The sequence below is a fragment of the Trachemys scripta genome, chromosome 2 (assembly GCF_013100865.1).
Source record: "Trachemys scripta elegans isolate TJP31775 chromosome 2, CAS_Tse_1.0, whole genome shotgun sequence".
NCBI lineage: Eukaryota > Metazoa > Chordata > Testudines > Emydidae > Trachemys > Trachemys scripta.
The window spans coordinates 225,992,129-226,020,084 of NC_048299.1; the positions used below are offsets into that span (position 1 = coordinate 225,992,129).

At 40.3% G+C, this 27,956-nt stretch overlaps 1 protein-coding gene and 1 long non-coding RNA gene across 3 annotated transcripts; one reads left to right on the forward strand and one right to left on the reverse strand.

Moving 5' to 3' along the window:
* Positions 1-202: 202 nt before the first annotated feature.
* TRAM1 (translocation associated membrane protein 1) lies at positions 203-23,026 on the reverse strand. The gene is made up of 11 exons (XM_034763074.1): positions 22,765-23,026; positions 19,549-19,612; positions 18,758-18,879; positions 18,440-18,556; positions 17,653-17,711; positions 16,963-17,047; positions 8,304-8,374; positions 8,102-8,206; positions 7,039-7,182; positions 5,056-5,216; positions 203-1,043 (listed from the first exon to the last, which is right to left on the reverse strand). The coding sequence occupies exons 1-11, from the start codon at positions 22,885-22,887 to the stop codon at positions 970-972; spliced, it is 1,125 nt and encodes a 374-aa protein (XP_034618965.1). The 5' UTR covers positions 22,888-23,026; the 3' UTR covers positions 203-969.
* Positions 22,990-27,953, forward strand: LOC117873565. Of its 2 annotated transcripts, none has more exons than XR_004644759.1 (3): positions 22,990-23,123; positions 24,030-24,128; positions 26,988-27,953. It is a non-coding gene; the product is annotated as an uncharacterized LOC117873565 (long non-coding RNA). The 2 variants fall into 2 exon arrangements; XR_004644758.1 differs by having other exon boundaries at positions 23,117-23,442.
* The last annotated feature ends 3 nt before the right edge of the window (positions 27,954-27,956 follow it).

The window sequence follows — 27,956 nt, forward strand, 5'->3', positions numbered from 1 at the left end:
CCCAATAAGAGATGGAAACAAACAAACAAAAGTTTGCCAGAACTTGATTTGTCTAAATAAATCCCCTCCCCACAAAGCATTAAAATATATCCTAAATTAAAAATCTGACCCATTTAAAAAAAAGATGCAATCTAAAAATCAGAGACAAAATGAGTTTTCAAAGCAGGGCTATGTCACACTAGTACTCTGCAATATGCACATGTATAAGCACAGTTATGAGTTATTTTATTACCTTAAAGTAGCGCTATGCAAATCACTCTTCTCTGTACAACACATTCTCTATTTTCCACTTTTCAAGAGCTAAAGCTACATCAGAAAGATTTTGTTCCTTACAAGTATTTTATACAAGAGATTTCCAGCCAACATAGACAATAAGACACTGCAATGTTTCCAATCAGTTAGATTTTGTTTTAATGACATGGGCATTTCTTGAAACGAACGCAGCTATTACCTACAAAAATAATGCACATTAATTTTGATGGTCTTACAAAACCAGTACTGAGCTGCAAATCTGATTCAAAGTAATATACTGAACGTTCGAGAATATCTAAAAACAGATATTAATTTTTTTACTTCAATTTTGCAATACTTCTTGAAGAACTTGAAAAATATGACATTGCTGTAACAAGATATTACCAAGATTATAAAAACTGGAAGGAATAATACACTGTATCACTGATCCTCAGTAAGTAGAATTCTGATTAATATTAATCACACTAAGTGTTTAAAAAAAGTGTTCATGGTTATTTAAAAAGTGTTGTGGCCCCCTAAACATTTGAAAACAGATAACCTTTCCACTCTTTATTTAAAGTCAAAATGTTTTTTTAAAAAAAGTCTCACAAAACAATAGCAATAATCAAAAAGCATGAATTGTATTTTTGTAATCAGTAAGATCTCTAGTGCTGAAGGGCTTTTCATAGTAAAAAGCAGATTCTTTGGGGACATTAGTTAACTTGATAAAATTCATTTTTATGATGATTTTTCCTTCCTGCTACGAGGCGAGTCTGCTCCATTTGAGGTTACTGTTCCATTTACTCCATTTTCTAGGAACAAGAAAAAAATTGATGATTTCCCAAGCAAAACAACATTTTATATTTGATTATCTTTAAGTAGTTTCTAAGTCAACATATAGCTTTTGTATATTTTATTCTAATGTAAGTATTATTCTGCTAAATGCTGTCTTAAGAGACTTTCATGATGCAATAATTGCAATAGCTTAAAAATATTCTTTTTTTACATAGTTTGCAGAAAAGATTTTAAAATAGAGACTGATTTAGAGTTCTGTACAACTGAACTCCTAGTAACCAAGATATCCAACTTTACAGATGAAGGGTTCTAAAGAGATAATCCCAATACAATTTTTTAGAAACTCAAACCTTTTGCTTTTCTGCAATGTGTGGAGAATACATAGTATAGTGCAGCAAAAAGCTTTACTGGCATTCATCTGGGATGACTTACATAAGTCACTCATGGATTCACCTTTCTTAAGTAATGTATCCATTCCAAATTTATGTTAACAAAACTCTTCTACCACAGCATCAAACACATGTAATAATGTATACAGTATATTATGTGCAGTTTGTAAATATATGTTAGTACTAGTGATCTTTTCTCCTGCCTCTTTCTCTGTAGACTTTCCTTCCATGTGAAGTGCCAATGGAAAGTTGCTGGATTCTTAGTTTATTGTAAAGCAAAAGCCATATGCATGCATCTAAGTACATTTTTAAACCCCTTATAAATTAGCCAGAAGATTGTGTTTTTTACCAGTACACAAAGGCAGATCTGTGACCTGAGAACTATGCCCCTGCCAAAATTCAAATTGTCAATCTCCCCTACTGGAATACTTAAATTGTTCAAGAGATTGCAATGTTGAATTTTCTTTTCTTTGTTAAATCATGGCAAGAGCAGTCATTCCCCTTTCTCTTTGTTCTTGAAAATGCCTGAAATACTTGCTCAGACAGACGTTTTGAAAAATTTAGTTTGAGAAAATTCCATCCTGGAAGGCTACAGAGTTTGAGGAAGCTCTAGTAATCCAAAAATGACCTTTCATAACAAAAGCACTTACTCAACCTTAAAAGTAGAAAATGTAGCTCTAACCCCCCACCCCCCGATTCATCCAGCTCCCAAACAATCTCTGTAATATGCTTCTATAACAACAGGCTTTGGAAATTAAGCCTTTTTAACCCTTGACTGTCCAATGATAGGGTTTCCTTAGGCTATGGATTTCTTAAACCTGCTGTATCCTTGCAATTAAGTTAGGTACGTTCTGCAATGTAAACCATAGTAGACAACATCTGTCTGCAGATGCAGGCAAAGTGTGATAGGGGCTTAAAATTTCTTTTCCTTTCCAAACTGCTTTCCACACCACTACCACTGTTTGGTACTTTCCTACACTAACTCTGGCATGGTGAATCCTAAAAAGACACTCACCATCGAAGTGGTGCTTCATTGTTGCATCCTAGAAACCCCAGCAGAAGGAGCAGCAGCAACATCACAGAACTGTAAAAAGCAACAGAGGGTCCTGTGGCACCTTTAAGACTAACAGAAGTCTGAAGAAGTGAGGTTCTTACCCATGAAGGCTTATGCTCCCAATACTTCTGTTAGTCTTAAAGGTGTCACAGGACCCTCTGTTGCTTTTTACAGATTCAGACTAACACGGCTACCCCTCTGATACATCACAGAACTGGGAATTCATGTGGTCTTTGCCTTCAGGCAACCACCACCAACACTACCACAAAAACACCCAGGAGCAGACAAGTGTACAGTTCCAATAATCACATCCATAAATTTGACCTGTACAGCAGTCATCTGCAACCAGCTCAAGCTTCTGCAGAGCTTGCATTCAACAATCCCTATATCACTCCAATTTCAGATTTAACACTCAATTTTGCCTGAATGACAGGTAACTAGCTATATCACTCTGCCCTACTGGTCCCTATTGGTTTGCTCCTGGCTTCAGCTGAAGTAAGTAAAACCAAGCAGAAAGAAAAAAAAGGGAGGGGGGGGAGAAGAGACCTGGAGTCGCACACTCTCGCACAGGGAGAAAAGAGCTGGGACCAAATCTCTGTAGCACCAAGACCTGCCACACGGATTTCTGCCCTTTTCCCAGTGGAAGGGTGACATACACCAATATACCCATCTAGCCCCAACCCCACCCCATCACCAAAGTCTCAATCTCACTATGTGTACATTTTAATTCTACAGCTATTTCTCACACACCCAGATGCTGTTGGCAGGTGTGGAGTTTGGTGCACTCAAGCACATGTGCTTAATACATACTGCTGCCACGCCTGAGCAGCTTTAAGTCTTCACAATGGAGATAAGGTTGTGTATAATATCAAAAGGAAGGAAAGACACTTTTGGGAGGGTTTTAAGCCACTTTTCCCTTTAATTTGCACTTCTCCCATGGTTTTTCACATAGCAACAAGACAGACAAAAAATTAAATGGGAAAGGTAGCTATAAACTCTCCAAAATTGGCTGTGGGCCTTCAGGGTAGGTATAACACCTACATAACTTGAATTGTGATATTTCACAAAATAAAGTAAAGTGTATCTTTTTGTTGTTCTCATGATATATGTATTTACCAACTAATATTCACCTTGAAGTGTGTGTTGCAACTCACCTACATTACACATACGAGGGTACTACAATGATTTAAATCAAGGTGATTTAAGTTATTAATTGTATTATGATTTAAATCACTTGATTTTTTAAAAAGTCATTAAGTCATGCTGAATCTTTGCAAAACTAATTAGATTACAATTTAAATAAACTGAGGTGTTTTGTTTGTTTGATTTTTGTAAAATACCAGTACTGGAAGAGTATCTTGAATTTTATAAAACTATGGCAAAAGAATTACTGCATTAATATTACCAGTAAGAATTATTAAAACTTTCAATACATTAGAATTGTGATTAAAACAAACAAAAACAAAATCATACAGACTAAAATTTACAAAACTAAGAGCCTAAAGTTAGGGTCCTAAGCAGCATGGAAGCACAAGTCCCATTTACTTTAACCTGCAAACCCAGCTGGAAGAACCTGTTATTTACTTAAACAAAAAGATAATTAGAGAACAAAGTCTCACACATCACACCAGAACTCCAAATAGGGCCAATTGTTCCCTTAGGCAAATTGCCTACATACTGCTTGAGAACCAGAGGGGTGTAAATGTTAATCCACCCTAGTGTGTCGCATGCTAACTGTCCTGCATGGACCCTGCTGGGATGCACCAGAAGTTCCCTTGTGCCTGTCACATAGTATTACTTCAGGACTATATTAACAGGCACCAGTGAACTTCTAGTGCACGCCAGCAGGGCCCCCGCAGGACAGTTAGTGCACGACAAGCTAGTGTGGATTAACGTTTACACCCCTCTGGTGCAAACTAAAGCACCGGGGGGAGGAATAGCTCAGTGGTTTGCGCATTGGCCTGCTAAACCCAGGGTTGTTCAACCCTTGAGGGGGCCACTTAGGGATCTGTGGCAAAAATGAGTACTTGGTCCTGTTAGTGAAGGCAGGAGGCTGGACTCAACCTTTCAGGGTCCCTTCCAGTTCTATGAGATAGGTATATCTCCATGTACACAAAGCCCATAGTCAATTTTAAGAGACATTCAAAAAGGATTACTCTCATGTAATTCAGGCCAAGAGTGAGATAGGTAAAAGTAGAATGCAATTTAGAGGTGACCTGCAAAGTCTTAAACCAGCCACAGATTTTTAGATATCCCTTTAACCTGGCAAACTGGAACACATTACCTTAATTTTTACAAGTCAGGTGGGTATTTGAGAGTCACCTTTGAAATACTCAGGTAATTTTATCTGGTATATTATTTTATATTATCTGGGTTATAAACAGCCAGTGAGAACAATTTCGGAGGTATTCCTCCTTGGTATCAACCACCAATATTAGTTTCCATCAGTATGAGTTCAAGTATCAAAACCAGAAACATCTCATTTCACACAGCAAACATCCAACAGCACTTTATCCAATTATGCCATATAAGTTTTTCATATTGGTTTAACTCTATCCTCAGAAAGAAAAACCTTGCAATACAAACCTCTCTCTTTTTTGGATGGTCTACCTTTAGTTGTTACAAATTTCTTCTTCAGTGACTGAGGCTGAGAAGAAGAATGTTCTCTCCACCTTCTAAGCTGGAAATTAATGAACTTCCACATCATAAAGGCTTGAGTTCCACAGATTGAGGACAGTACAATGATTCTATAAACAGATTTAAGAGAGAGCAGAGGTAGTCATGTAAACAAGTATCAGATGAAGGCATGTCAATAAGTTTGTCAAGTTTACCAAACAGTTAACCCTCAAGGTTTGTACTTGTCAAGAGAAGCTGCCTGTTTGCTCACCAAAGTATATAAAATTTCCTCAGACACATGCAAGCAATCATTCTTTTGAATAGGCAACAAATTAGAAACTCTTCCCAGTAGGCAAATACTGATTTTTCTTGTGCCTTTTTATGAGGCACAAGTCAGCCTGGTTCTGACTTTACTTCCTTATTTTTTATTACCATTAATAGACAGATGTTAACACAGATATGGAAATAGGATTTAGCAAACGAAGAGCAAAGTTAGAGTGAGAGACCTAAAAAGGGTGGAGACTGGTCAAATGTGCAAAAATGGACGCAGTAGCAGCTTTGTGGCAATCTCTCTCCTTTCCCACGTTTGTCAGAAAAGCGCCTCAGATTACCAGCGGGCTATGGTTGGGGGAAAAGGTGTGGATTGGCATTTTACTCCCCCTAAAACTGTGAAGTTATTCGATAAGATGATCCCTGACCCTAGCAGTATTTTCATACGTTCCTTCCTCCACAAATTAAAATCCTGAAAGGTAGAGGGTGCATAGGGTATGACAACAGCACGGCTCCTAACTATGCCATGTTACTGCAGATGAAAGAAACACCTCACAACCAGCAGTGAAGACTCTCTAGGCCCCTGAACAAATGCCCTGCCCCTTTTATTAATGCCTTCAGAACTTCAAGACTTCCCAGAAAAACCCACAGCTCGTTTTCCTGGGTGAGGGAAGAGAAATGCTCCATTCTTCTGTCCGAGAGGGTGATCTGTAGATAACTCCATACGTTAAAGCTTGGTTTACTGGAACTTACAAGATTTTTTTCAGTAGGATGCATCTAGAGGCCAATCTACAGATTTTAGGACAGTTGAGAGACTTAAAACTTCTGTATATCAGAGGGCCCCTTTAAGTCTAAAATTGCACTTCTCTTGCAAGACAACCAACACTATGCTCTATAGTAGTACAAGAATTCTTCAGTGAATAATTTTGTTATGGAGTTGGGCAAATGCCTTACCACTGCTACGAAAGCTCTGGACTTGAGGATATGGGCTTTAAGTAAATTAATAAATGTCCTCAGTCTAATATGAATACAGAACATTCCATAATATGCATTAAGTTGTATTTTATTCCTGGAACCCCCCCCTGAGCCCCCCCTCCATTGGGACCCCCGGACCCCCCCCCGCCAAGCCTCACCCCCTGCACCGAACCCCCCTTGCACCAACCGCCCCCAAGCCTCACCCCCTGCATTGGGACCCCCCCCCCCACCGGGGCCCCACCCCACTGAGCCCCAACAATCTGCACCCTGACCCCCCAGCCAACCCCATTCCCCCAGCACTCAGCCCCCTGTCGCTGAGACCTGACCATCTTCACCTGGACTGCCCTGCAGAGTACCATTCCTCCTGCGCCCAGAACCCCCGTGCATCCAGACCTCCCACAGAACTGCCTGCACCCAGATTCTGCCACACATAGAACCCTGGTACTGTTGAGGGAATTCTACGCCACAAAATTTAAAATTCTGCAAAGTTCTGCATATTTTGTCAAAATAACACAGTAACACAACAACAATATAATGACACCATTTTCAATTATTTTGGTAATTTATTTCAAAATACTTGTCACCAAATAGTTGAAAATGGTGTCATTATATCGTGTTATTTTGATAAAAAAATGCAGATTTTAAAAATATTTTGGCACAGAATTCCCTCAGGAGTAATATTTAAAAAGAGGTTTCAATTTACCATACCTGATACCCAGAACGTTAAAATTTCCAGTAGTTAAATTCAGGTCCTGATTCTCTGCTCTTGCCAGGCCAAAGCCAACAGTGAGAACAGAGAGAATCAAAGTCAAAAGTCTTCCAAAAACAAAAAGACCAGCCCACAACGAAAACCTACAAAGAAAGTGCCGCAAGTCAATAAATATGCATATTCATTATTTGGATAACATCAGAAAATCATTAATCTGACTGTTTATTTCCATTATGTGGGACTCTGTTTAGTTAGAGAAAACTATCAAGATTTCTTTAAAAATTAGGACTGATACTCAACACGAGATGTTACTGCTAATCTCCTTTCAATTCTCAAACGTTTACACATTTACTAAAATAAAAATTCTAATAATTTTTTGAATAAGAAAGTTGATGTAATAATTGAGGTTTTTTTTAATTACAGAAAAGAAGTGGTGATAAGGACTATCACCATATTTAAGATACATAAAGTTAGATTATAAACAGCACTGTCATTTATGTATAGTTTTAAGGATCAGCATAAGTGAAGACACTAGATATTATCCAACTTCAAAATGTTATCTAAGCAGGGTAACAAAGCGATAAAGTTGCTAATTGGGAGCTACTAATTTTGATTGTGAGCTAAAAGCTTAACAGGAAAAACTACCTCAACTTTTGGCCTTTAACCTCCATTTTAAGGGAAACAATTAAAGTGATACTTTTTAGCAGCTATGAATTTGGAGCCTTTATTTGGAATTATGTCAAGTTTACTGTGTCTGCTACACCAAATATCCCATTATAATTTTCTTGCATATATCAATATAAAGTATATAATAAGGAACAGAATACTGCTGTATCAATTGCTTGTGTAGGCAATAGGGTAATATGAAATTATTTGTTTTATAGCATACAATTAAGGAGTAGTACTCTATATTAGAAATATAGAAGTCACTTCTGAAGGGCAAGCAAATTCTAACTGAACTCATTTTTTATTGTGGCTATTGTGCAGCAGAAATACAAACTTTGCAAGAAGCTTGTGAGCCACAAAGTAGTTTTCTTTGTTAAAGTTATGATAAACACTTACCCTTTTTGATACTTTTCATCACTGAAGTAAAAGAGGCGGGAGATGTGGAAGAGAAATTCAACAAAGTAATGTAACACCAGAAGAACAAGTCCAAGACGGGTGAGGCTGTAACAAAACAAGAGCAAACCAAGTATTCAAACATTTTATGAAATATTAGTGATAGCAGATAAATCCAATGAAATTTATCTTAAAACTGACTTACTTCAAAAGATAAACTCCAGCAATATGAAAAAGATAAAGTCCAATGTAGACAAGCTGGCGAGGGATATCTTCCTATTAGACAGAAGAATGAATTAGTCTATGGGACACAATGTTTTCATGTTGATTGATTTTAGAAATTTCATTTAGGCTGCTCAGACACCTTAATCCTTCCTTTCATAATATTATTGTATCTCCCATGACTAGATTTGATTCTCTCAATTCCATACTAGTCTCATTCAGGAGTTTACCACTAACTAATCTATTTGTTACCTTAAGCATCCACCAGAATAAAGAAGAGTAAAGGGGGGGTTGGGGGGGGGGAGGGAGAAAAATCAAGTGTCAGATAAAAATCAGAGGTGCTTTTCAAAGCAGCTCAAGTATTTTTCTTAAGGCAAATTTGAAAAGTTATGCCTCTGTACTATATATTTCATTTATACATCAAAATATACAAATAATATTTCACACACCAAAATTACCTATTATGGCATCCACGGTTAACCCAATTACAATTTAAAAGTTTATTTTCTGCTCAGTTTTACTTTTTCTATATACACTAAAAAAAAGTTCTATTAATTAATGAACAAGAAATTTCACATAAAATGCAATGCTAAGAATGCATCTGTTTTAGAAATGCGAGATCCTCGAGATGCTTCCATTTCAGGATTCCATCCTCCTAGACGGATCTGTATGCTGGCAGCACAGTGAATTTTTTATTAGAAATGATACCAGTGTATGTGCTGGCACTTCAAGTTAGGCTTTTAACTGGTATTTTGATGATACAACAGGGAAGTTAAACAGAGAGAGGAAGAGTCTGAACAGGCAGGAGGAAGAGATAAGAATAAGAGTAGGGCCAGAGAGAGTGAAAGTAGATAGAGCGATTTAAGAATAATTATAAACCATTTGCAAATATTAAAGAATCACCCATAGGACCATATATACTCCAGTGATACATAATGATGTGGAGTGCAATATAAGTCATGTTCTTAAAGAGCTACACACAATGTACAGAACACTGACAACATTTCAGAGAACCTCTACATTTTTGGATGAGCTTCCTCTACAGATTGAGTCAAGTATTTCAGTTTTCGCTTGCACATATTAAATAGTAGTGGAAATTGTGAAAAATCCATCCAGCAAGAACTACATTAAACAGACCTGTATTTTCATTTCAAATCAAGTTAGCATGTGCAAATCTGTGTGCATGCCATAACACCTAGTAAGATACAAAAATCTAGCTAAAGCATGTGTGACGTTATCCGATTAAAATATGATCATATAGATCATTGTTGCAACCACTGTTATGTATTTGCAGCAAATCTTGTACAAAGTTTGTCAAGTGAGGCGTCAATGAAAAGGTTATGATTTGCTGGCTATGATTATGTTATCTGAATGCATGTATCATTTTTGTATTTGAAGTTATAAGTATTGGCTCTATACCTGGATTTCAAATGTTGGCTCCTGGGGTACCACCCACAAGGTAGCTAGGCAGCACATCTTGGAGGAACTATTCAAATTAAGGGGCTCATCAAGAAATACTTGGTTGACAATGGACTGTGGGAGATGCCTCACTTGAGTGGACTGTCATGTAAACATGCTGTCTGGAGTGTAGGTAATAGCTTTCTGCAATGACTGAGTGAAATTAGGCATGAACATGTGACTTGCCCATGTGACTCCAAACTCCATCTTGTTGTATTTTTCCACAGTAAGAACAATGGGATGCCCTCCACATGGCAAAAACTATAAAAGGCCCTGGAAACACCTCTTTTTTGTCTTCAATCTTGCTTCCTGCCTCTGGAGGAACTTTGCCACAAACTGAAGCTCTGAACAAAGGGCTGAATGACCCATCCAAGCTGTGGATGTGTTCCAGAGACTTGACTTAAGCCAGCAGTTTATTCCATCACTGCTAGAAGCCTGAACCAAGAACTGTGCAATTATTGTATGTATTTGATTCTTTTAACCAATTTTAACTCTCACTTTTCTTTCTATGAATAAACCTTTATATTTTAGATACTAAAGGATTGGCATCAGTGTGATTTGTGGGTAAAAATCTAAATTATATATTGACCTGGGTGCGTGGCTGGTCCTTTGGTATCAGAAGAACCTATTTGATGAGACTGGTTATAAAAAACCACTCATCTCTGAATCTGGTGTTTTTGGTGGTGACATAAGAATGAGAATGCCCAAGGAAACTGCTTTTATGACTTCTTGTTAGCCAGTGTGGTGAAAAAGAAGTTTACTTTTGTTGCTGGTTTGGTATATCCTATTGGGGATTAGCCACTAGTCTTGGGGGTGTATCTGCCCTATTTCTCTGCAGTTTGTCCTAAATTTGGCATCCTTAGTTGTGATCCACTGAGGCATGGTTATAGCATGACCTTCCACAAATGGTCTGATGAAAAAAAAAAAAGAAAATTACCTTTATTATAAACAGGCATTTTTAAGATTCATGCTCTTAATACATGGCAAGCAAAAATTCTGCAAGGTAGAATTCTAGATCTGTTCACTGTCCAGCAAGGAAATACCATATGTCATGCCTCCTTATTAGGTGTCACCAAACTCCTCCTCTTTCACTTCAAACAGCAGCTGTCATTTAAAGATGAAAAGTTACATGCACAGAGAAGACATACACTTCAGGCTCTGCAGGGGGTGAGGATCTATAACTTCTGAAAATAAGAATTAAAGCTAAGTTTTGTTTTCTTCATATGTAAGGAGACTCAACAGCCAATTCACCTCATTAAAAGCTGCATCAGAAGGAAACATATCACAGGGTACAGGTTGGCTAATGGTGAAGTAACACCAATGGCACAATACAGCAGATTTTCTTTTAAAAAAAAACAATTTAACAAGGTAAGAGATGATTTCTTTTATGATGTACCACCACCACCACGACTATCCATCTAATATAGAATAGCTAATACAGATACAAGATAACAGCTCAGTTCCTTCTCTTCCTCCCTGGAGGAGGGTGACAACAGGTTTCTTCAGTTGAAACCTTCCAGAACTGGAAAAAAATTACCGCTAGGGTACACTCCCCTGCTTAGTCATTTTGTCTGAGCTTGATGGCCCACTGGGATGTCCGGAGTGGGTGTCCATATGGGTGTTGCCACAAAAAACACCACCACCTCAGCTGAAATTCCAGTAAGAGAAAGAGTAACTCTGGATAAGCCAAAATGGGCAAGATTAAAGTGATGGGTGAGGGGAAAGACTAGACCTGAGCCCGCTAGGGTGAATGGAGACCCTCCCATAAGACTGCTCAAGAAGGCACCGGCCCAGTATCAGGTGGTGGCCCAGTCAATGCAGAAGGGCCACTATTCTGGTAACTTGTGAAAACTGTCTCCTCAAAGATCTGCTGGACAACCACTTCAGGCTCAAGTCATACCTTCTAGAGATGCCACTAGCTGGACTACAGGCATCAGCTGAGGGATCTTTCCTCAAAGTTTTTTTTTGGGTTGGAAACACCTGCAAGGGAGGAGTGTTGGATGCAGGCTCTGATACCTATCTCCCAGCCTATGAGGATCTTTGAACAGTAAAAAGAGAGACCTGGACTCATGGAAGGGTTATGTTCAAGAAAGGTAAGCCGGGCAGAAATCCAGGAAATGCCAGCAGACTAAGCCTGGCCGCAGAGTGTGGACAGAAGACAGCTTGGAAAGGCAAGCACAAGTTCAAATTAGTCTGAACAAACAACATTTAGAAGTAGAATTTAGGCTCCAAGGTAGAAAACCAGGAGATTTACTAGAGAGTCTAACATAGGTGCTGGAACTAGGGGTGCTCCAGCACCCACTGGATTGAAGTGGGTGCCATTTACAGTTTGGTTCAAAGTCTCTCAGCACCCAGACTATAAAAATTGTTCCAGCACCACTGGAGTCTAAGGCAGCCTCTACCTTACGGAAACCTAGTTACAAGACGATGGGACCCCAATGGAAAATCCTGCTACTGAGTGGAGCAGAGACCTCTTTTTCAAACCTATCTTGAGAAACCCTTAGGATAAAATTAATAAGGGATTTCCTGGCAAAGATCACATGAGATCAATCACACCCTGTAGTAAGCAGAGGAAGTACCCTTATTTTGCAAGCAAAATGGATGACAAGGATCCAGATTTCTACTTTTGAGAGCAAGGAGCTTTCACAAATCAGGCCCAAAAACTAAGCGGCATGGGGTTGAGGTGAAGGAAGGAAGAGCTCCTGATGTTGTAGTTTCTTTCATCCTAGCAGATGGAAGCTGAGACATCATGCATGACACAGGTCACAAGAATACACCTCCTGTGGCTTCAGACTCTACTGAGGAATACAACTCTGGCACATATGTATTTCCTAGGCTGTCATTGCAGGCAGAGCCTAAACAGTCAACAGGTGAACCACACCTTCCTATTATTCCACCCCAATTAAGCACAGCAAGGATCCATAATAGACAAAAGATGTCCTAGTTGCTCTCTCAGGTCCTCTGGCTCAAAGTGGCTGCCTTTTGCAACTGCAAACTCTGCTGTTATTACCAGGGCCAGGCATTTTAATTTGCAAGACAATCCTAGATTTAGAAATTTAAAATAGTGTGCAACAACCCCTCCTCCCCCAAAAACAATACACACAGATTGGTTAATTTTTCTTTTTAAGTCAGCCTTTGTTGGAAGCACAAACTAACTTGATAAATTACTGGGTTTAAAAAACAAATGTCATCAGCCTGAATTAGCAGACACTGAACACACTGTGCCATATAACCATAAAGGACACGGCACATAAGAGTTTCCTGAAGAATATAAGAAACCTTGATGTAAATACTTTCCAAAGTTTATGGAAAATTAGACATCCACAGGTTTGTCAGAAAGATGAAGTGTTTATCCTGTCGAAAGAATGAGACGCTGATAAGGACAATCCTCTTGTAAATGGATTCTAACATCATCAGAACTGATCCCCCATATACTTTGTTGCCCACGTGAAACGCAGGAAACCAGAAGATAAGTCACTTTGACTACAAGGAAGCTCATATACACAAAATTGCTCATTAAAATGTAATTTGAAGAAATGCAAGTTTACCACCTTAAAACTGCTTAGTCACTAAAATGAAATAGTTACTATTCACTAGAATAAAATATTCTGCAATTTACAAGCTAGAAACAGCCTTAATCTAGTCAAGACTTATTAATGCCCACTGAAGGAAAGACTTGAGGCAATTGCAAATTCTCTTAAGGAATCATCTTAGAAGTTCATGTAGAAAGCTAGATTACTTTGTTTTCTGATGGATTCATTAACAGGTCTGTAGCTGAGCAAGTATCTGTGTGCATCAGATTTGTATCCTTTGCTGATGCAGGAAACAGAGTCTGGGACAGCTAATGAAATCATGCAGGGAATGGACACAGCTTTAGAAATGGTGGGGATCAAGACAGTGGAGCTCAAATCAAATCTAGGTGATCTGAATTTAGATAGCATAGCAGTATATATATATATATATATATATATACATACACACACACACAAACACACACAAACACACAATGTTCAAATGGTCTACAGGCCAAGACACTCAATGATATTGAGGATTGTATTAACCACACCCTTGAGCTTGTTATTTAGCCCTCAAAGATCACCCCTATCCTTAAAAAGCTTAATTCAGACATAAAATTCAAATTTTGCTATTTAAGTTCCAACTTCAAGCATTTGATCTCAGAGGCATCTGCTGGATATTTTGGGTTGCTAGTCAGGCCAGAAAACTGAAAAAAGTGATCATGATAACTTGGCTATCATCTACTTCAAACACACTTCAAAAACTCAGGCACAAAGTTTGATGCACTCTGAGGGAAATCAAGGCATACAAGTTTGTGAGCTCATCAAACTGCTATGACAGACTCAATCACCACTGTGACTGAAGTGCCTTGCTTTTTAAGTTGAGGGTCTCTTGTTGCTGGAGGAATCACAAAAACTAGAATTCTCAGCAATAAAAGACTATCCCAACCCATATTTATGTTCAGTAGAACTACTAATTTAAAGTATTATCCAACATGACTAAGGGTAGCAGAATCAGGCCTTTAACCAGCTTCATTTAAGAACCTGTCTACATGAACATTTAGTTTGTAACAAGCTGGGTTGTCAATCTACCTCACGCTAGTCTGCCATGGACTGTCTGGCCACATGGACCCAACTCTGATTTAAAAGAGAACTAAGTCAAAGTGCATTAACAAATTGTTAACACGCACCAGTAGGGTACATGCAGACAGTCTGCAGCAGAATAGAGTGGGGTAGATCCAGACCCCAGCTTGCCGCAAACTACATGTTTATATAGACAAGCCCTAATTGTACTAGTAAGTATACATGCAGTGATCTAAATTTACTAATTACTGTAGCATAATTTTGAAAAGTGTATTAACGTAAATTTAGAAAAGTACTCACTGAGGTCTATTTATATGCCAAGTGAAAACTTAAGGGTTTAGACATATCTGCAAGTTGGCACATAAATACACTTTAGTGACTGCTCTCCTAAATTTACCAAGGAAGTTCACAATCTCTTGCGTACTTTTGGACCTTGGAATACTCTGGTATTATTTGTTAACTGCAGCGCCTGTGACCTGGAAAATCTTTTTTAGTACTCTGAGTTGAGGACACAAGTTTCCTGCTTTAAAAACTTTTGTTTTGGTAAGAGATGGACACACACAATAGATGAAGCAGTCATAACCTAACTCCCCTTACCAATAATCAACTTATCACTTATCTTATCTCAAGAACACAAAAAATTAGTTCTTTGCCAGAGAATGAGAAAGGAAGGAAGTTCCAGTGTTCAAATCTGATGAAAAGGGGATGGAGAAGTGTATATAATCAGCATATTGTAGGCACTGCAGACCCAAAGCCCTTGTGATCTATCCTGGCACTCTTTCACAAACTGAGCTAGATGGGACCTGGCAGGCATTACCTTCCAAACCTCATTAAAAAAAAGAATGGAGGCGCCCAGTAACACAATCCAACCAGCTCTATCAAGTCCTGAACACAGACAAGGAAAGGGTTTTGGTTATTTTACTTTATTAGATATAACTAATAAAATAAGAACACTTGGCCTCTGCCCATTTTCAAATGGAGGTGAGATTATGATATTAACAGGACTCAATAATGCACCTATTGAAATCAATAGTAGATTTAAGATTTCAAAGAAGAGAGTACATGTGATTGGGAAGGTTAAGAAACTTTGACAACACTATGTCTTGTCTACTCTTCTCCATGAAAGTGACTTCTGAAACTAGTTAATTTTTTGGAAACACACGCACTTTTGGGGCAGTCAAATTATGTTACAGAACTCACACCTATTCCCACCCCAAGATCAGCTCTAATGGGATCTATACAATACTTGATTTTACACAGTCTAACTCAGGACAGTCTCCCTTTGCTGAATAAATATATGTGCTTTTTCTTAAAATTCCTTGAGCTGGCCAAGTGGGTAATCTTTACCCTACCTCCCCAAAGATATCTATTTAAGATTCCCTGGAGTTGGTAAATAAGACAATAATTGCTACCAACCCTGCAATAAGCATCAGATATGATTTTTTTTTTTCATTTTAGTGAAAACTTACTCACTCAGACTACTAATTAAACAAAAGAAATTTGAAACTGAAACTTACATTCAGTATGCACACGGAAAGAATTCTGACATTTGTCTTTACTAAATCAGACGACCACAGTCAATTTTGTTCACATAGCACGTATTAGTATTTAGAGAAAATACATGACTACACAAATATCACTGAGGTCAATAAATTAGCAGGATTAAAAAAAATTTTGAAGGAAAATGAGAGAACATCCATACTTAGTGAAGCAAGGAAAAACTGAAGGGATTATAAACTCATTCTTCAAGATATAAACCAATCTGACAGATATTATGTAGACCCCACTTACAGTTTGGTGTCTAGCAACTTCCTCTGAAGCATTTGGTAACTGACCATTCTCAGAGACAGGATACTGGATCAGCTGGACCACCGGTAAATCTAATCTACTAAGCCTTATGTTCTTAAATATGCTTAATCACTTCTAATTACAAAGAACCAGGGCTGGATCCTGCCCCTGTAAAGTCAATGGCAAAAACCCCTCTGACTTCAATGATGCAAGATTAGACCATAAACGGCAAGATTCAGTTGTTTTTAACAACAATTAAACTGGAAGCCACAACTTTGATTTTGTCATATTGGATTGACTGTTTCACCCTTTGAGTGTTGAAAGTTATGAAGTAACGTTTTTATAACAAACTGATTTAAAAGTATTATTTAAAACACTGGTTAAAATTGAGAATTTACCTTATAAATGAATTTTTGATTTGCAGTTCTTTAAAGTGTGTAATAGAACATCAATCTTATTTGCACCAAATAGGGCTTGCATGGAAGTAGTTTTACACTAACAGCTTCCACCGAGAAAGACAATAGCTCCATTCACAATGCAGATACTGAAACAATTATAGGTATTTCAAAGTAACTACTCAGAAAAACACTTTAACACATGCTTCAATAAATATCTAATCAGCTCTTTGATACAGAGAATCGAAAGCATGTTCAGATGTTGGTCTACAAAAAGAAGTGAACTATTGGTTGATACAGAAGCAAATAAATTATATAATTATACTGAAACCTTCATTTCTGGCACAGTTGTGAGAGCACAGTAGTATTTTCACCATTAAGATAAAAAAAGTTTTCAGCTTACTTTTTTGGTTTTCTGGAAGTACAATTCTGGAAAAGCATGAAACCAGTATGCCAACTGTGAGATGTAGAAAAACTTCATTTGAAACCTGCACGGTACAGCAATAAAATAAAAAACATCACTTCTGTAACTGCAGTCCAAACTCAAAATTTTCACAAAGTTTCCTGCACACTTGGTTAACCATGGATTTTCAATAAAACAAATACAACATCTTCTCAACACTATTCACAGAAATAAGGTTTTTGGAAAATAACAATGATCCGAAAAAGATATTACAGGTCTGTCTCATCTTACGCGGGGGTTCCGTTCTGCGGTTAGCGCGTAAAGCGAAAACCACATATAACCAAAATCCCATTGAGTTCAATGGCGGGCGAAATCGTTGTTTTTCTCTTTTTTTGTTTTTGCCGACGGCTTAAAGTTGAAATCGCGCATGTTAAATGCACGTAAGATGCGACAAACCTGTACAAGAGTGGCTAAACGCTTATTAGCAACTTCATTCTCTGCAACATTGCCCTTAAGAAATACTATCTCTGGTAGATACTTTAAAGTTGTGGAGCATCAAGTTCTAAGCAGAGATTTTAACCACCTCCATTACTGCACCCATTAGTTAGTCTAAACAAAATACCTACTCCAGGCCATAAATCTTGAAGGATAATCACTACTTTCTAACACTGAAGAAGGAATAAACCTTACGGAATCAGCACGTGTGGGTAGTCCTTCCACAGAGACGTTGGATCCGATACATAGTTCTCCTGAAAATACATAAAACTGTTGGTTACCTTTTAATCACAGGACAGATAGACAAATACAGAAGCCAGTGATGAAAGTCTGTCACATTTCTCATTTACAGCACACATGCTACGGAAGCAGTATAAGTGAAACTGGAAAATGCACTCTTATTCCAGAATAAGAGTGTTCACACAGAGTTAGTTCCAGTATAATGATATAATTATACCAGTAAGTTTAGTCATGTCAGCAAGCCCTGCGTATTACTGGAGACAAGAAAAGACTTCTGTTTCTGGAAACTGGAATTTAGTAGAGATTTTTTTTGCTTTTTAAGAGCATCTCAAAGCTCTTCACAAAAAGTAATTATGCCTTAACACCGGAGAGTTTGACCAGTATTTAAAATAAATTTTAGAGGTAAGTAACCAGAAGCATAGTCACTTGTTTACAGTCATACGGCAATGAAAGGTTGGAACAAAGACAAGGAGTCCTGACTCAGTCCCATACTCAAATACTGATTTGTTGTTTGAAAAGCAGAACCCCCAAAATTAGGGTGGGGGAAGGAAATCTACCATCACAAGTACTAACTGGCATTCAACTGTGACAGAGATCTAAATACAATAGGCAAAAGACTTCTCTGATCTAATATTAAAATACATGGCTGAAAACTACAGTAAGTAATTTTCATAGCACAAAAATTAGATGAGCAAGGGTGTGATATCTGACAACATAAATGAAAGATAAAAGACATACTTACAGAGACAAGAATATTCGTGCCCCAGACACATGAGAAAAGGTAGAATGCACTAAGTTGTCCAGATTCATTGAACTTGCTGTGTTTTGTTTTGGAAAAGTGCATTCTCCTGTTAATTTTCTAAAACAAAAGTTATTTATGTTATTGATAAACATATTGAACCATTTGTTTTAAGAGGAGGATGGTTAGATGTTTCTTAAGTATAGTTTTCATAAAATATCTAAAACTGAAGTTAATGTAGCCATGCATTCTAATTAAATCTTACAATAATAATTTATACCATATTTATCTTAATGGAAGAAATGTATACTTGGTACTTACATCAAGCACATACTCCTGAATAATGGCATGTATGATTATTGCTACCAGCATGTAGAAAAAAACTGTAGCCAAGTCCTTGATACCATAATGATAAAGGGAGATTGTTTCTGTAGCTTGTTCTTCTACAGGACAAAAACAAAGTTTTATTTTTAGAAAGCTCATTATGAAGATCCCATTCAGTTCAATTAACAATATGTTTGTCTATTTCTCAAAGCAGTATTGTTAAGACAACAAATCAATTAAAAAGGATATTCCTATTTTGTACTGGATACAAATTGAAACCAAATTAATGATTCATGATTGCCTAACTCACTAGAGACTTTGTTTATAATAATCAACTCCCTCCCATTAAACTAAATTTGTGTCTGTAGAGATGTACAATGGAAAACATAACTGATGTATTTAAACTCCAAAACTCAACTCTTACAGTTCCTTCTTGACTACTTTAAATTATTTGTCCCCCTCTGACTAGCACAGAGCATTACATACAGGCCCAGAATCCTAATCAAAAAGATATTAAGAGGATTCATGTGCATCTCCACATCAGGCAATATTTTTAATATGATGAACACAACAGAACAGCCTTAAAAATGTTATCACAAAATTAATCTCAAATGACATAGTTTAAGATTAACAGTGGATTAGCAAGAATTACTTTGGTCGGCATCCAGACTTGCACAGGGTCAATCTTACAATGAACACTCAATTTGGGAGCGTACAATATATCAACAATTTATGAAAATTCTGTCTACTCCATGGTACTAGTGTTTAAATTCTCAAAAGACACCTACCTGTAGCAGGAATGGTAACATTGTACTGAAGTGTAACAAAAATGACGGCGGCTTTTGCTGTAATCTGGAAGAACAAGACGAAGTGAGTGCTATAAAATCTAAATTAAAACAAACCAAAAAGTTTACTAATCAAAAAACACATATCCAGCATGGCTTGAACTAGAAAAGCGGTGGAGGCAGGGTGCTTGGCAATGATAAAAGAAAGGAACTTTATCTCAAAGTCATCTGATCTGACTTTCAACGGACAGAACTGCCTATCTAGGAAAGCAAACTCCCACAATGCAGGGATTGAGCATTGCCGGAATACTTTAACAATCCTCTCCAAAAAGTCTCCTCCAAACTGCTTATTTACCAGTTAATCCCTTTCCACCACATTAAACTAATAACACAAGCTGCAATTCCCTTTCCACCATGGTTCACTCTAATATACCGAAGTATTGTAATGCCAAGTCACCTATTTTAGACCATCTTTGAACTTTTTTTTAGTCAATCATCAAACAATAGCCTTGTTTCAAACTCAATTTTAACATCCCAGCTAAAAATAAAAATAATCACAAACAGGAGGATAGGGGTGGGCTGGCAGACAACATATAGAGCTGATGCTGACAGATCCCTTAAAAAAAAAAAAATGAATTGCATACCAGGCTCAAAAGAATTAGGCCTTGTCTACACTGCCACTTTACAGCACTGCAACTTTCTCGCTCAGGGGTGTGAAAAAACATCCCAGGACGCTGCAAGTTTCAGCACTGTAAAGTGGCAATGTAGACAGTGCTCCTCTCGTGGGAGTGGGTTTTTTTTTTTTTTAAACACAGTGCTGGGAGACATCTCTCCCAGCGCTGGTGCTGCGACTACACAGCCACGTTAAAGCACTGTCACGGCTAGTTGAAGCTGCTAATCAAGACATACCCTTAGAAACCTTTGAACACTAGACAACACAGAAATACAAGCACACAAAAAAGTAAAACAAGGTGAACAGAATGTGGCTAGAGTAGTGATGCCATTGATTATTCTGGACTATATGAAAAAAATATATAAAAGAAAGTCAGAACAAATGCAGAATAAATTTGCTAACTTTCTTTAGAAAAAACTATTTAAAAAAAAATCGAAAACTTACATTCCAGTATACAAAAATCTTTTCAGCATTAGCAAAATCAGTTACTACAATAAACAATAAGACATTACCACTTTGTTTTTGAAAACCGTGAATCACAGGTGTACATAAAAAAGAAAAAATTCAAATCCATCCTTTTTCCTCTCCACATAAAAACAATGTATAGACTGCTTTCACAACCAAAAACATCTGGGAAGACAGACATGTCTGGCTTTTAGAGGCAAGCCTTAGTGTAGTATAGGAGAGTTATATTTTTTTTTTAAACCCCTACTCTCCAACCTATGTTGATATTCTGTGGCCTTTGGATACTGAATATTACTTAAAGTTGGAAAAAACTGATATAAAAAACTAGTCATATATATAAAATGCTTATAAATCTTCAGGCTGCTCACCAAACGAATAAGGGATTGATTATGCTCTTAAGGATCCTGGTAACACTGACTGACTACTAGCACATCAAATTGAAGAACAGGAGTACTTGTGGCACCTTAGAGACTAACAAATTTATTAGAGCATAAGCTTTCGTGGACTACAGCCCACTTCTTCGGATGCAGACTCTCTTATCTTGGCTCAAAATAAGTGAGTGCTATTCTGAAGGGAGCACATATATTACAGTCTTTGTGCACTCTCAAAAAGCAACTGAAGAGAGGCAAAAGAGACATTTTGCAAAATAGGAGATCCAGGAGACAAATTTGCCATTTCTTTTTCACTTCAGTGACACTTAAAAGAAAATTTAGAAGACTAGTTTTAATTTTCAACTTGATTAGATAGTTTAGTCAGTAAGTGTACCCTGACTTTTAACCATTGTCTCAGAAGCAGCTAGAAAATAACTAGATTTCAGTTATCTCAAACATATTTTTTGTTGTCCCAGGCAGCAACATATCACCACTTTTCTGGCCGGTTGTCATAAGAAATCAGTTATGAGATTGAATGCAGACAGATGACTCTTTAAAGCTTAGTGGATGGATACTTAGGAGTGGGATATAAATCTTCACTAATTCCAAATTGATTTTGCATGGCAAGGTCATCCACCTTCCCAATAATTACTATCCAAACAAGACACTAAACCACTGAACTGCAAGGGCAGGAAAATGGAGCGCATCTGCCCACCAACAGCTTCCCCTTCGGCGGCTGCCTGGAGATGCAAAGCGCACCTCCGCGTGTCACTACTGTTTGTGCGGCTCCCCGCCGAGCGCTGCTGTTGTTTCTCACACGTGTTGCGGCGGGGGGTGTGAATCACACAGCGAGTAAGCAGCTGCTCATGACGCCTCAGTACCGGGGCAGCAGAACACGGCAATCGCGGTCAGCCGGGGAAGAGGCAGCCTGGGACACGTCACCGTTTGCTCCCCTTTCCCGGGAGCTAGTTGGGGGCAAGGCCGCCGCTGCAAAGGCAGGAAACGCGCTCCTCAACAAGGCCTTTCCCCCCCCCCCCCCCCATCATCCCCGCTGCTTACACGCGGCAGCCTCGCTGGGCCCCAGCCGCCGCTCCGCCTCCCACAACACTACGAGCCAGTCGCTCCGTCCCCCGCCCCCCGGCAGCCGCTCCGCTCCGACTGCCACGTAACCTGGCCGAGGGCAGCAAAAGCCGCAGGGCGCTGCTGCTGCCGCACAAAGGGGAAACGCCGCTTCCCCCATTCCGGCTGCAGCGCCAGCGGGGCTGCCCCTATAACCCAACCCGCGCCGGCACAAAAGGGCGGAGGGCTTGCGGGCGGTGTCCTAGGGAACAGAGCATGGCCCAGCTCCAACAGCCCCCTCCTGCAAGCTGCTCCCTGTGCAACGTGTCGGCCGGCAGGGGCAGATCCCCCAGCAGCCCGCGAGGTTAGGAGCCCTCAGGTATGGGGGGGATGGGGGAAGGTGTGCTCGGCAACCCCCCCCCCCCGCACAGCGGCAGGAGGAGCCTGAACAGCCCAAACCCCGCCCGGCTGGGCCAGATCAGCGTATCAGCTACACACACATCCACCCTGCAGGGCAGCGCCCCCTGCACCCCCCGCTCCGGGCTCACCCCCACCGCGGCAAGGCCCCTCTCCCCCGGTCAGGGCACTAGGGGTGGGCACCCCCCGGGGCCGTGCGGGCAGCGGCGGGCTCCCAGGGCGGGGGCGGCTCACCTCGAACATGAGCCCCAGCAGGAAGACCATGGCCACGCAGGAGACGATGTCCGCGTGGTTCTGCACGATGAACTCGTGGCTCAGCACGGGCGGGTTCTTGCTGCTCTTCTTGCGGATCGCCATGGTGGTGAGCAAGGAGCTGAAAGCCGCCGCGGCCAGGAAGGGGCGGAAGAGGAGGCGGCCCGCCCAGCTCCTCCAGCGCTCGGCACGGGAGGGAAGTGGCTCGTCCTAGCTCCGCGCGCCGCCTGCGGCCAGAGAGGGAACCCTTGGCCGGCCGGCGGGAAGCGGCAGCGCCACCTGCTGGCGGGCGGCGGCGACGCCTGTCCTGACTCCTTCCCGTCCGGTGGGCGGGGCGCTCGGTAAGGGTAAGGGCGGCCGTTGGCTCCCCGTTGTTGCTCGGGCCGCTGACGTTCAAACTGACCAATCACAATGCCCCGCCTCAGGGCCGGGCTAGTGTTAAAAACTGCTGAGGTGGGGCAGATTTTGCTACCAGCAGGGTTCACTGACGCGTAAGGTGCCCTGTCACAATTTGCTACCTCCCCTTGTCTCATTGGTCCCGGGGGAGCAAGTTCTGACCGGACATCAAGCGGTGAGGTAGCAAACCATGGTGACAGTTGTTGCCCTTTACAATTTGCTACCATTTTGAAATCTCCATTGTAAATGTGGACGCCCTGAGAGGTACTTTTAAAAATTTAAAAACTTTATTATTGTAACAAGGTTTATAAACAAGAATAGCTTACTTTACATGTCAGTGTTTTTTTCAAAAACTAGCATCTAAACATATTTATAGCTAGAGAGTTAACACTTTTTTCTTTACTGAAATGAACATTAAAATAATGGGCAGCACCTGAACCACAGCTGGGGGAGGCTAGCCCCCAACCCCATCCCTTCCACCTGAGGCCCTGCCCATTCCAACCTCCACCCTGGCCGCCAGCCCCTGCCCCAGGCTAGCGCCCTCAGCCCCAGAGCTAGGGTTGCCAGACACATTGGTGGCTCCAGTCAGCACTGCCAGCCAGGCTGTTAAAAGTCCGTTTGGCGGTGCTGTGGGGCTAGGGCAGGCTCCCTGCCTGTCCTGGCTCCACACTGCACCCCAGAAGTGGCTGGGTCCAGCTCCTAGGTGGTAGTGACCACGGGGTCGTGTGCGCTGCCCCCGCCCCTGAGCACCGGCTGTGCACTCCCATTGGCTGGGAGCCCTGGCAAATGGGAGCTGGGGGGTGTGCCTGCGGGCAAGAGACGTGCACAGAACCTTGTGATCCCCCATCTAGGAGCTGAACCTGCTGGCCACTTTCAGGAAGCAGTGCGGAGCCAGGACAGGCAGGGAGCCTGCCTTATCCCCACTGGCTGCTGAGCGGAAGCCGCCTGAGGTAAGCCTGAGCCCCAATCTTGAGCCCCTGCCTCAGCCCTGAGTCCTCCCCAAACCCAGAGCCCCTGGCTGCACCCCAAACCTCTCATCCCTGGCCCCACCCCACAGCCTGCACCCCCTATTTACTGAATGGCTGCAATGATTTAATGCTAATATATATATACACTTGGTTTCATATTATCGTATCAGAGTCTTACGCTATATATTGATTTACTCTGGCCTGTGTTGCTAATAATATCTTCTCACTTATGCTAGATGCTAGTGTTTTGTGCCCACGTTCAGTGAAGCAGTTAGCCATGCTCAAATCACACAAGTTCACTCAATATCCATTATTAAGCATAGTGAACACAAGTATGTGCTGTTTCCATTTTTCTTTCTTAATATCAGGAAGATATTATCCTCACTTATGTTACATTTACTGAAAATACTTTCACATTAACACTACATGTAAACTATGAAAATAAATATCTAAAAAATCACCTCCAGTTCCTCAGGGGGGCTCTTTCATATGTTGTCTCATCACACATGGGATTAATTATTAACAATTCTTTTGTTTCCATTAATGTTATCTGTAAGTGTAAATACATATGCATATGTTATTGGTAATATGACAATTTGAACAATTGTATAATGATTTTTCAAAACATTGCATGCAGATATTCTCATTTATTATGTTTTACTAACACACAAGATAAAATCATATTGTGAATTCCTTGATTAAAACACTACAGACTATATTCTTTAATTTTACATTACCAACATAATAACACTTCACACTAGCATTTTATTTTTTAAACTTCAGTCCTCAGAATTTTTTAAACTTCAAGACTTACACTGAAGTTCCAATTTAATTTGTATGTATTCAACTGTATTGAAAACTCATAATACAGGAAATTATAACACTGCTACATAGCTGTATTTGAAACCTGTTATGTAGTAGAACATTCAGTGCATACAATCCCAAAGTATAACCATGAAAAACATCTTACCACAATAACCTGATGAGTTGGTGTGTTGAAAGGAAGCAATAATATATAATTTAAGTAATTAATGGAGATATCCTATCTCTTAGAGCTGGAAGGGACCTTGAAAGGTTATTGAGTCCAGCCCCCTGTCTTCACTAGCAGGACCATGTACTGATTTTGCCCCAGATCCCTAAGTGGCCCCCTCAAGGATTGAACTCATAACCCTGGATTTAGCAGGCCAATGCTCAAACCACTGAGCTATCCCTCCCCCCAAACTTTGCATAATTCCACTCTGCTTCATTGAAAAAAGAATTAAGAATGCAGTTATACTTTTCAATGAAGCAGACCATTCAGTGTAGATTATTCTGTATTTCTCAATTTCAGTATATGCTTATTATCACTCATTCCCCAACATAGCATTGTATTTGCTGTTTCTTAAGACTGTGCTTATCTGCCTTTATGAAAATATGATTTTGCCCATGTTGGGCATGAAAGCTTGTTAACATTTATCTTCTTCAGTTTCATTTGTCTTGCTCTGCCTGACAGAACACCAATGGAAACTATTGACAAGACGGCTTGTACCTGTTGACATTTAAGCAAGTTTTTAATGTATTAATCATTGTGGCACACAAAGAATGTAATGTAGTTCATAAATACATACATGGAAGGGATCCCTACTGTTACAAATAAGTTATGTAAGATGGATTACAAATCTTTTCTTTTTAAGATCCCATGTGCTCTTTCTTTCTTACTTTAAAAACTGACTAACCAGTGCACATCCGGGTGATGAAGTCATGGCCCCACTGAACTGTATATCAATCAATCAATAAATAAAAATGGCTACTAGCCTTTCATAACTGTTGTTCTTCAAGATGGGTTGCTCGCATCCATTCCATGCTAGGTGTGTGTGCACCATGAGCACAGTTGCCAGAGATTTTTTTCCTTTAGAGGTATCCCCTTGGACCCATGCACTATATACTGGTATAAGGGGCACTCCGGCCTCTCACCCTGCTGCATGGCCAATTTACGGCTTTTTGACATGGCTGCTTTTAGCAATAAGCAATAGTGGTTTCAGACACTTTACTGGTTTGCCAAAATCTCCCCGTACAGAGTGGGTGGTAACGAGAGGGACAACAAGTCCTTCACAGCTTGGAAAGCCTGTGGAGTCAAGAGGCGTGAGGGATCATGACTGCTCCCAGGAGTCGGAGGTGGGTCCCGAATTGGGCTTGGTGCCTTCGGGGAGGGGAGGGGGACAGGAGAGAGGTGTTGCTGGAGCTGACCACAGGTCTGAGGATGACAAGCGGCCTGGCATGAATCTCCTCACATCCCCCCTTGTGACCCTCTTTGGCGACAGGGAACATCCTCTTTCTTGCACTGGGGATGGCGAACGGTGCCAGGAAAAGCAAGGTGCCAGTGGTGCACTTCATACTGAAGCCGTAGTTCTCAGTGCTGATTCGGAGCGGACGGCTCTGAACCAGTCTCAGGGCTGCCTCCATTAGTAGAGCCTTCAGGTGAATGTCTGTTTTTTTGAGTTCTTGGCTTGAAGCCCCTGCAGATCTTACATGATCTTGTCTTTGATGTGAGCTTCCCCAAGGCACTTCAGAGAGGCTGAATATGGGTCGCTCACACTGGCATAGGTTTGCTGCAGGTAGAGCACAGTTTGAAGCCTGGAGACCAGGGCATGCCCAGTCCCTGGGATGATGCCCCTCTAAGAATGGGACAACTAGCTACACTCTAATTCTAAACTAACTATAACTATAATTGTAACTCTATACAAAACTGTGAAGACCACACTAGGAAAGCTACATAACAAAGTCCTGAAATCCCACAACATAACCCTTTCAACAACAAAAAAAACTTCACAATGCTTTTGTGTTTATATCTCTCCTCTACAGCTGTGAAACCTGGACACCATACAAATAGCATATCAAACAGCTAGAGGCCTTCCATATATGGTCGCTGCGTGCCATTATAGGGATCTGCTGGCAAGACAAAATTACCAACCTGGAGGTTCTCCAAAAGTCAAATGCCACAAGCACCGAGGCCATGTTGATAAAAGCCCAACTACGCTGGGCTGGACACATCATTAGGATGCCTGAACATTGACTCCGCAGAAAAAATTTTCTATGGAGAATTGGCACAAGGACACTGGACTCAAGGCCACCCCAGAAAGCACTATAAGGATAGCATCAAGAACAGTATACACTTCAGTGCAATAAAACCGCATGATCTCGAGAAGTGTGTGTCAAATAGATCAGCATGGCGACACACAATATTCAGAGCTTTCCAAGCCTTTGAAGAGGATGAAATAATAGACTGTTAGCTGAAAGGGAAAAGTGTTATACCACTACTATAGCTACCAAGACCCTCACCAATGACTTTGTCTGCCCGATCTGCTTACGAGTATGTGCATCACGCTTTGGATTTAGGAGTCACTCTAGAATCCACAAAAAGAGATAGCATGAAAACTTCGTTGTCAAACTGACAGACTACGTGAAGAAGACGACCAAACCACTATAGAAGGAAAGCCTTGCAGAAGCAAAAAGCCATTCAAGTAACTGTCACAGGCAGTAAGTAGGAACTGAGTAGGTGTGGGGCCAGCGGTGCCCTATATACTGGTACAGAGGAACGGGGTTCTACGGGGTGCTAGGGCCGTCCCTATGGATACCATTAAGGGAAAAAAATCTCCGGCAACGGTGCATGTGACGCGTGCACACCTAGCATGGAATCGACATGAGCAAGCACTTGAAGAACTAATGTGGCCTTCAAGATGTAAGGATTGTATCTCAGGTATATAAATCAAAATACTTCTGATTACATGTTTGGCAGCAATAAGTACAGCAAAATGCTGCAATTAAAGGTTT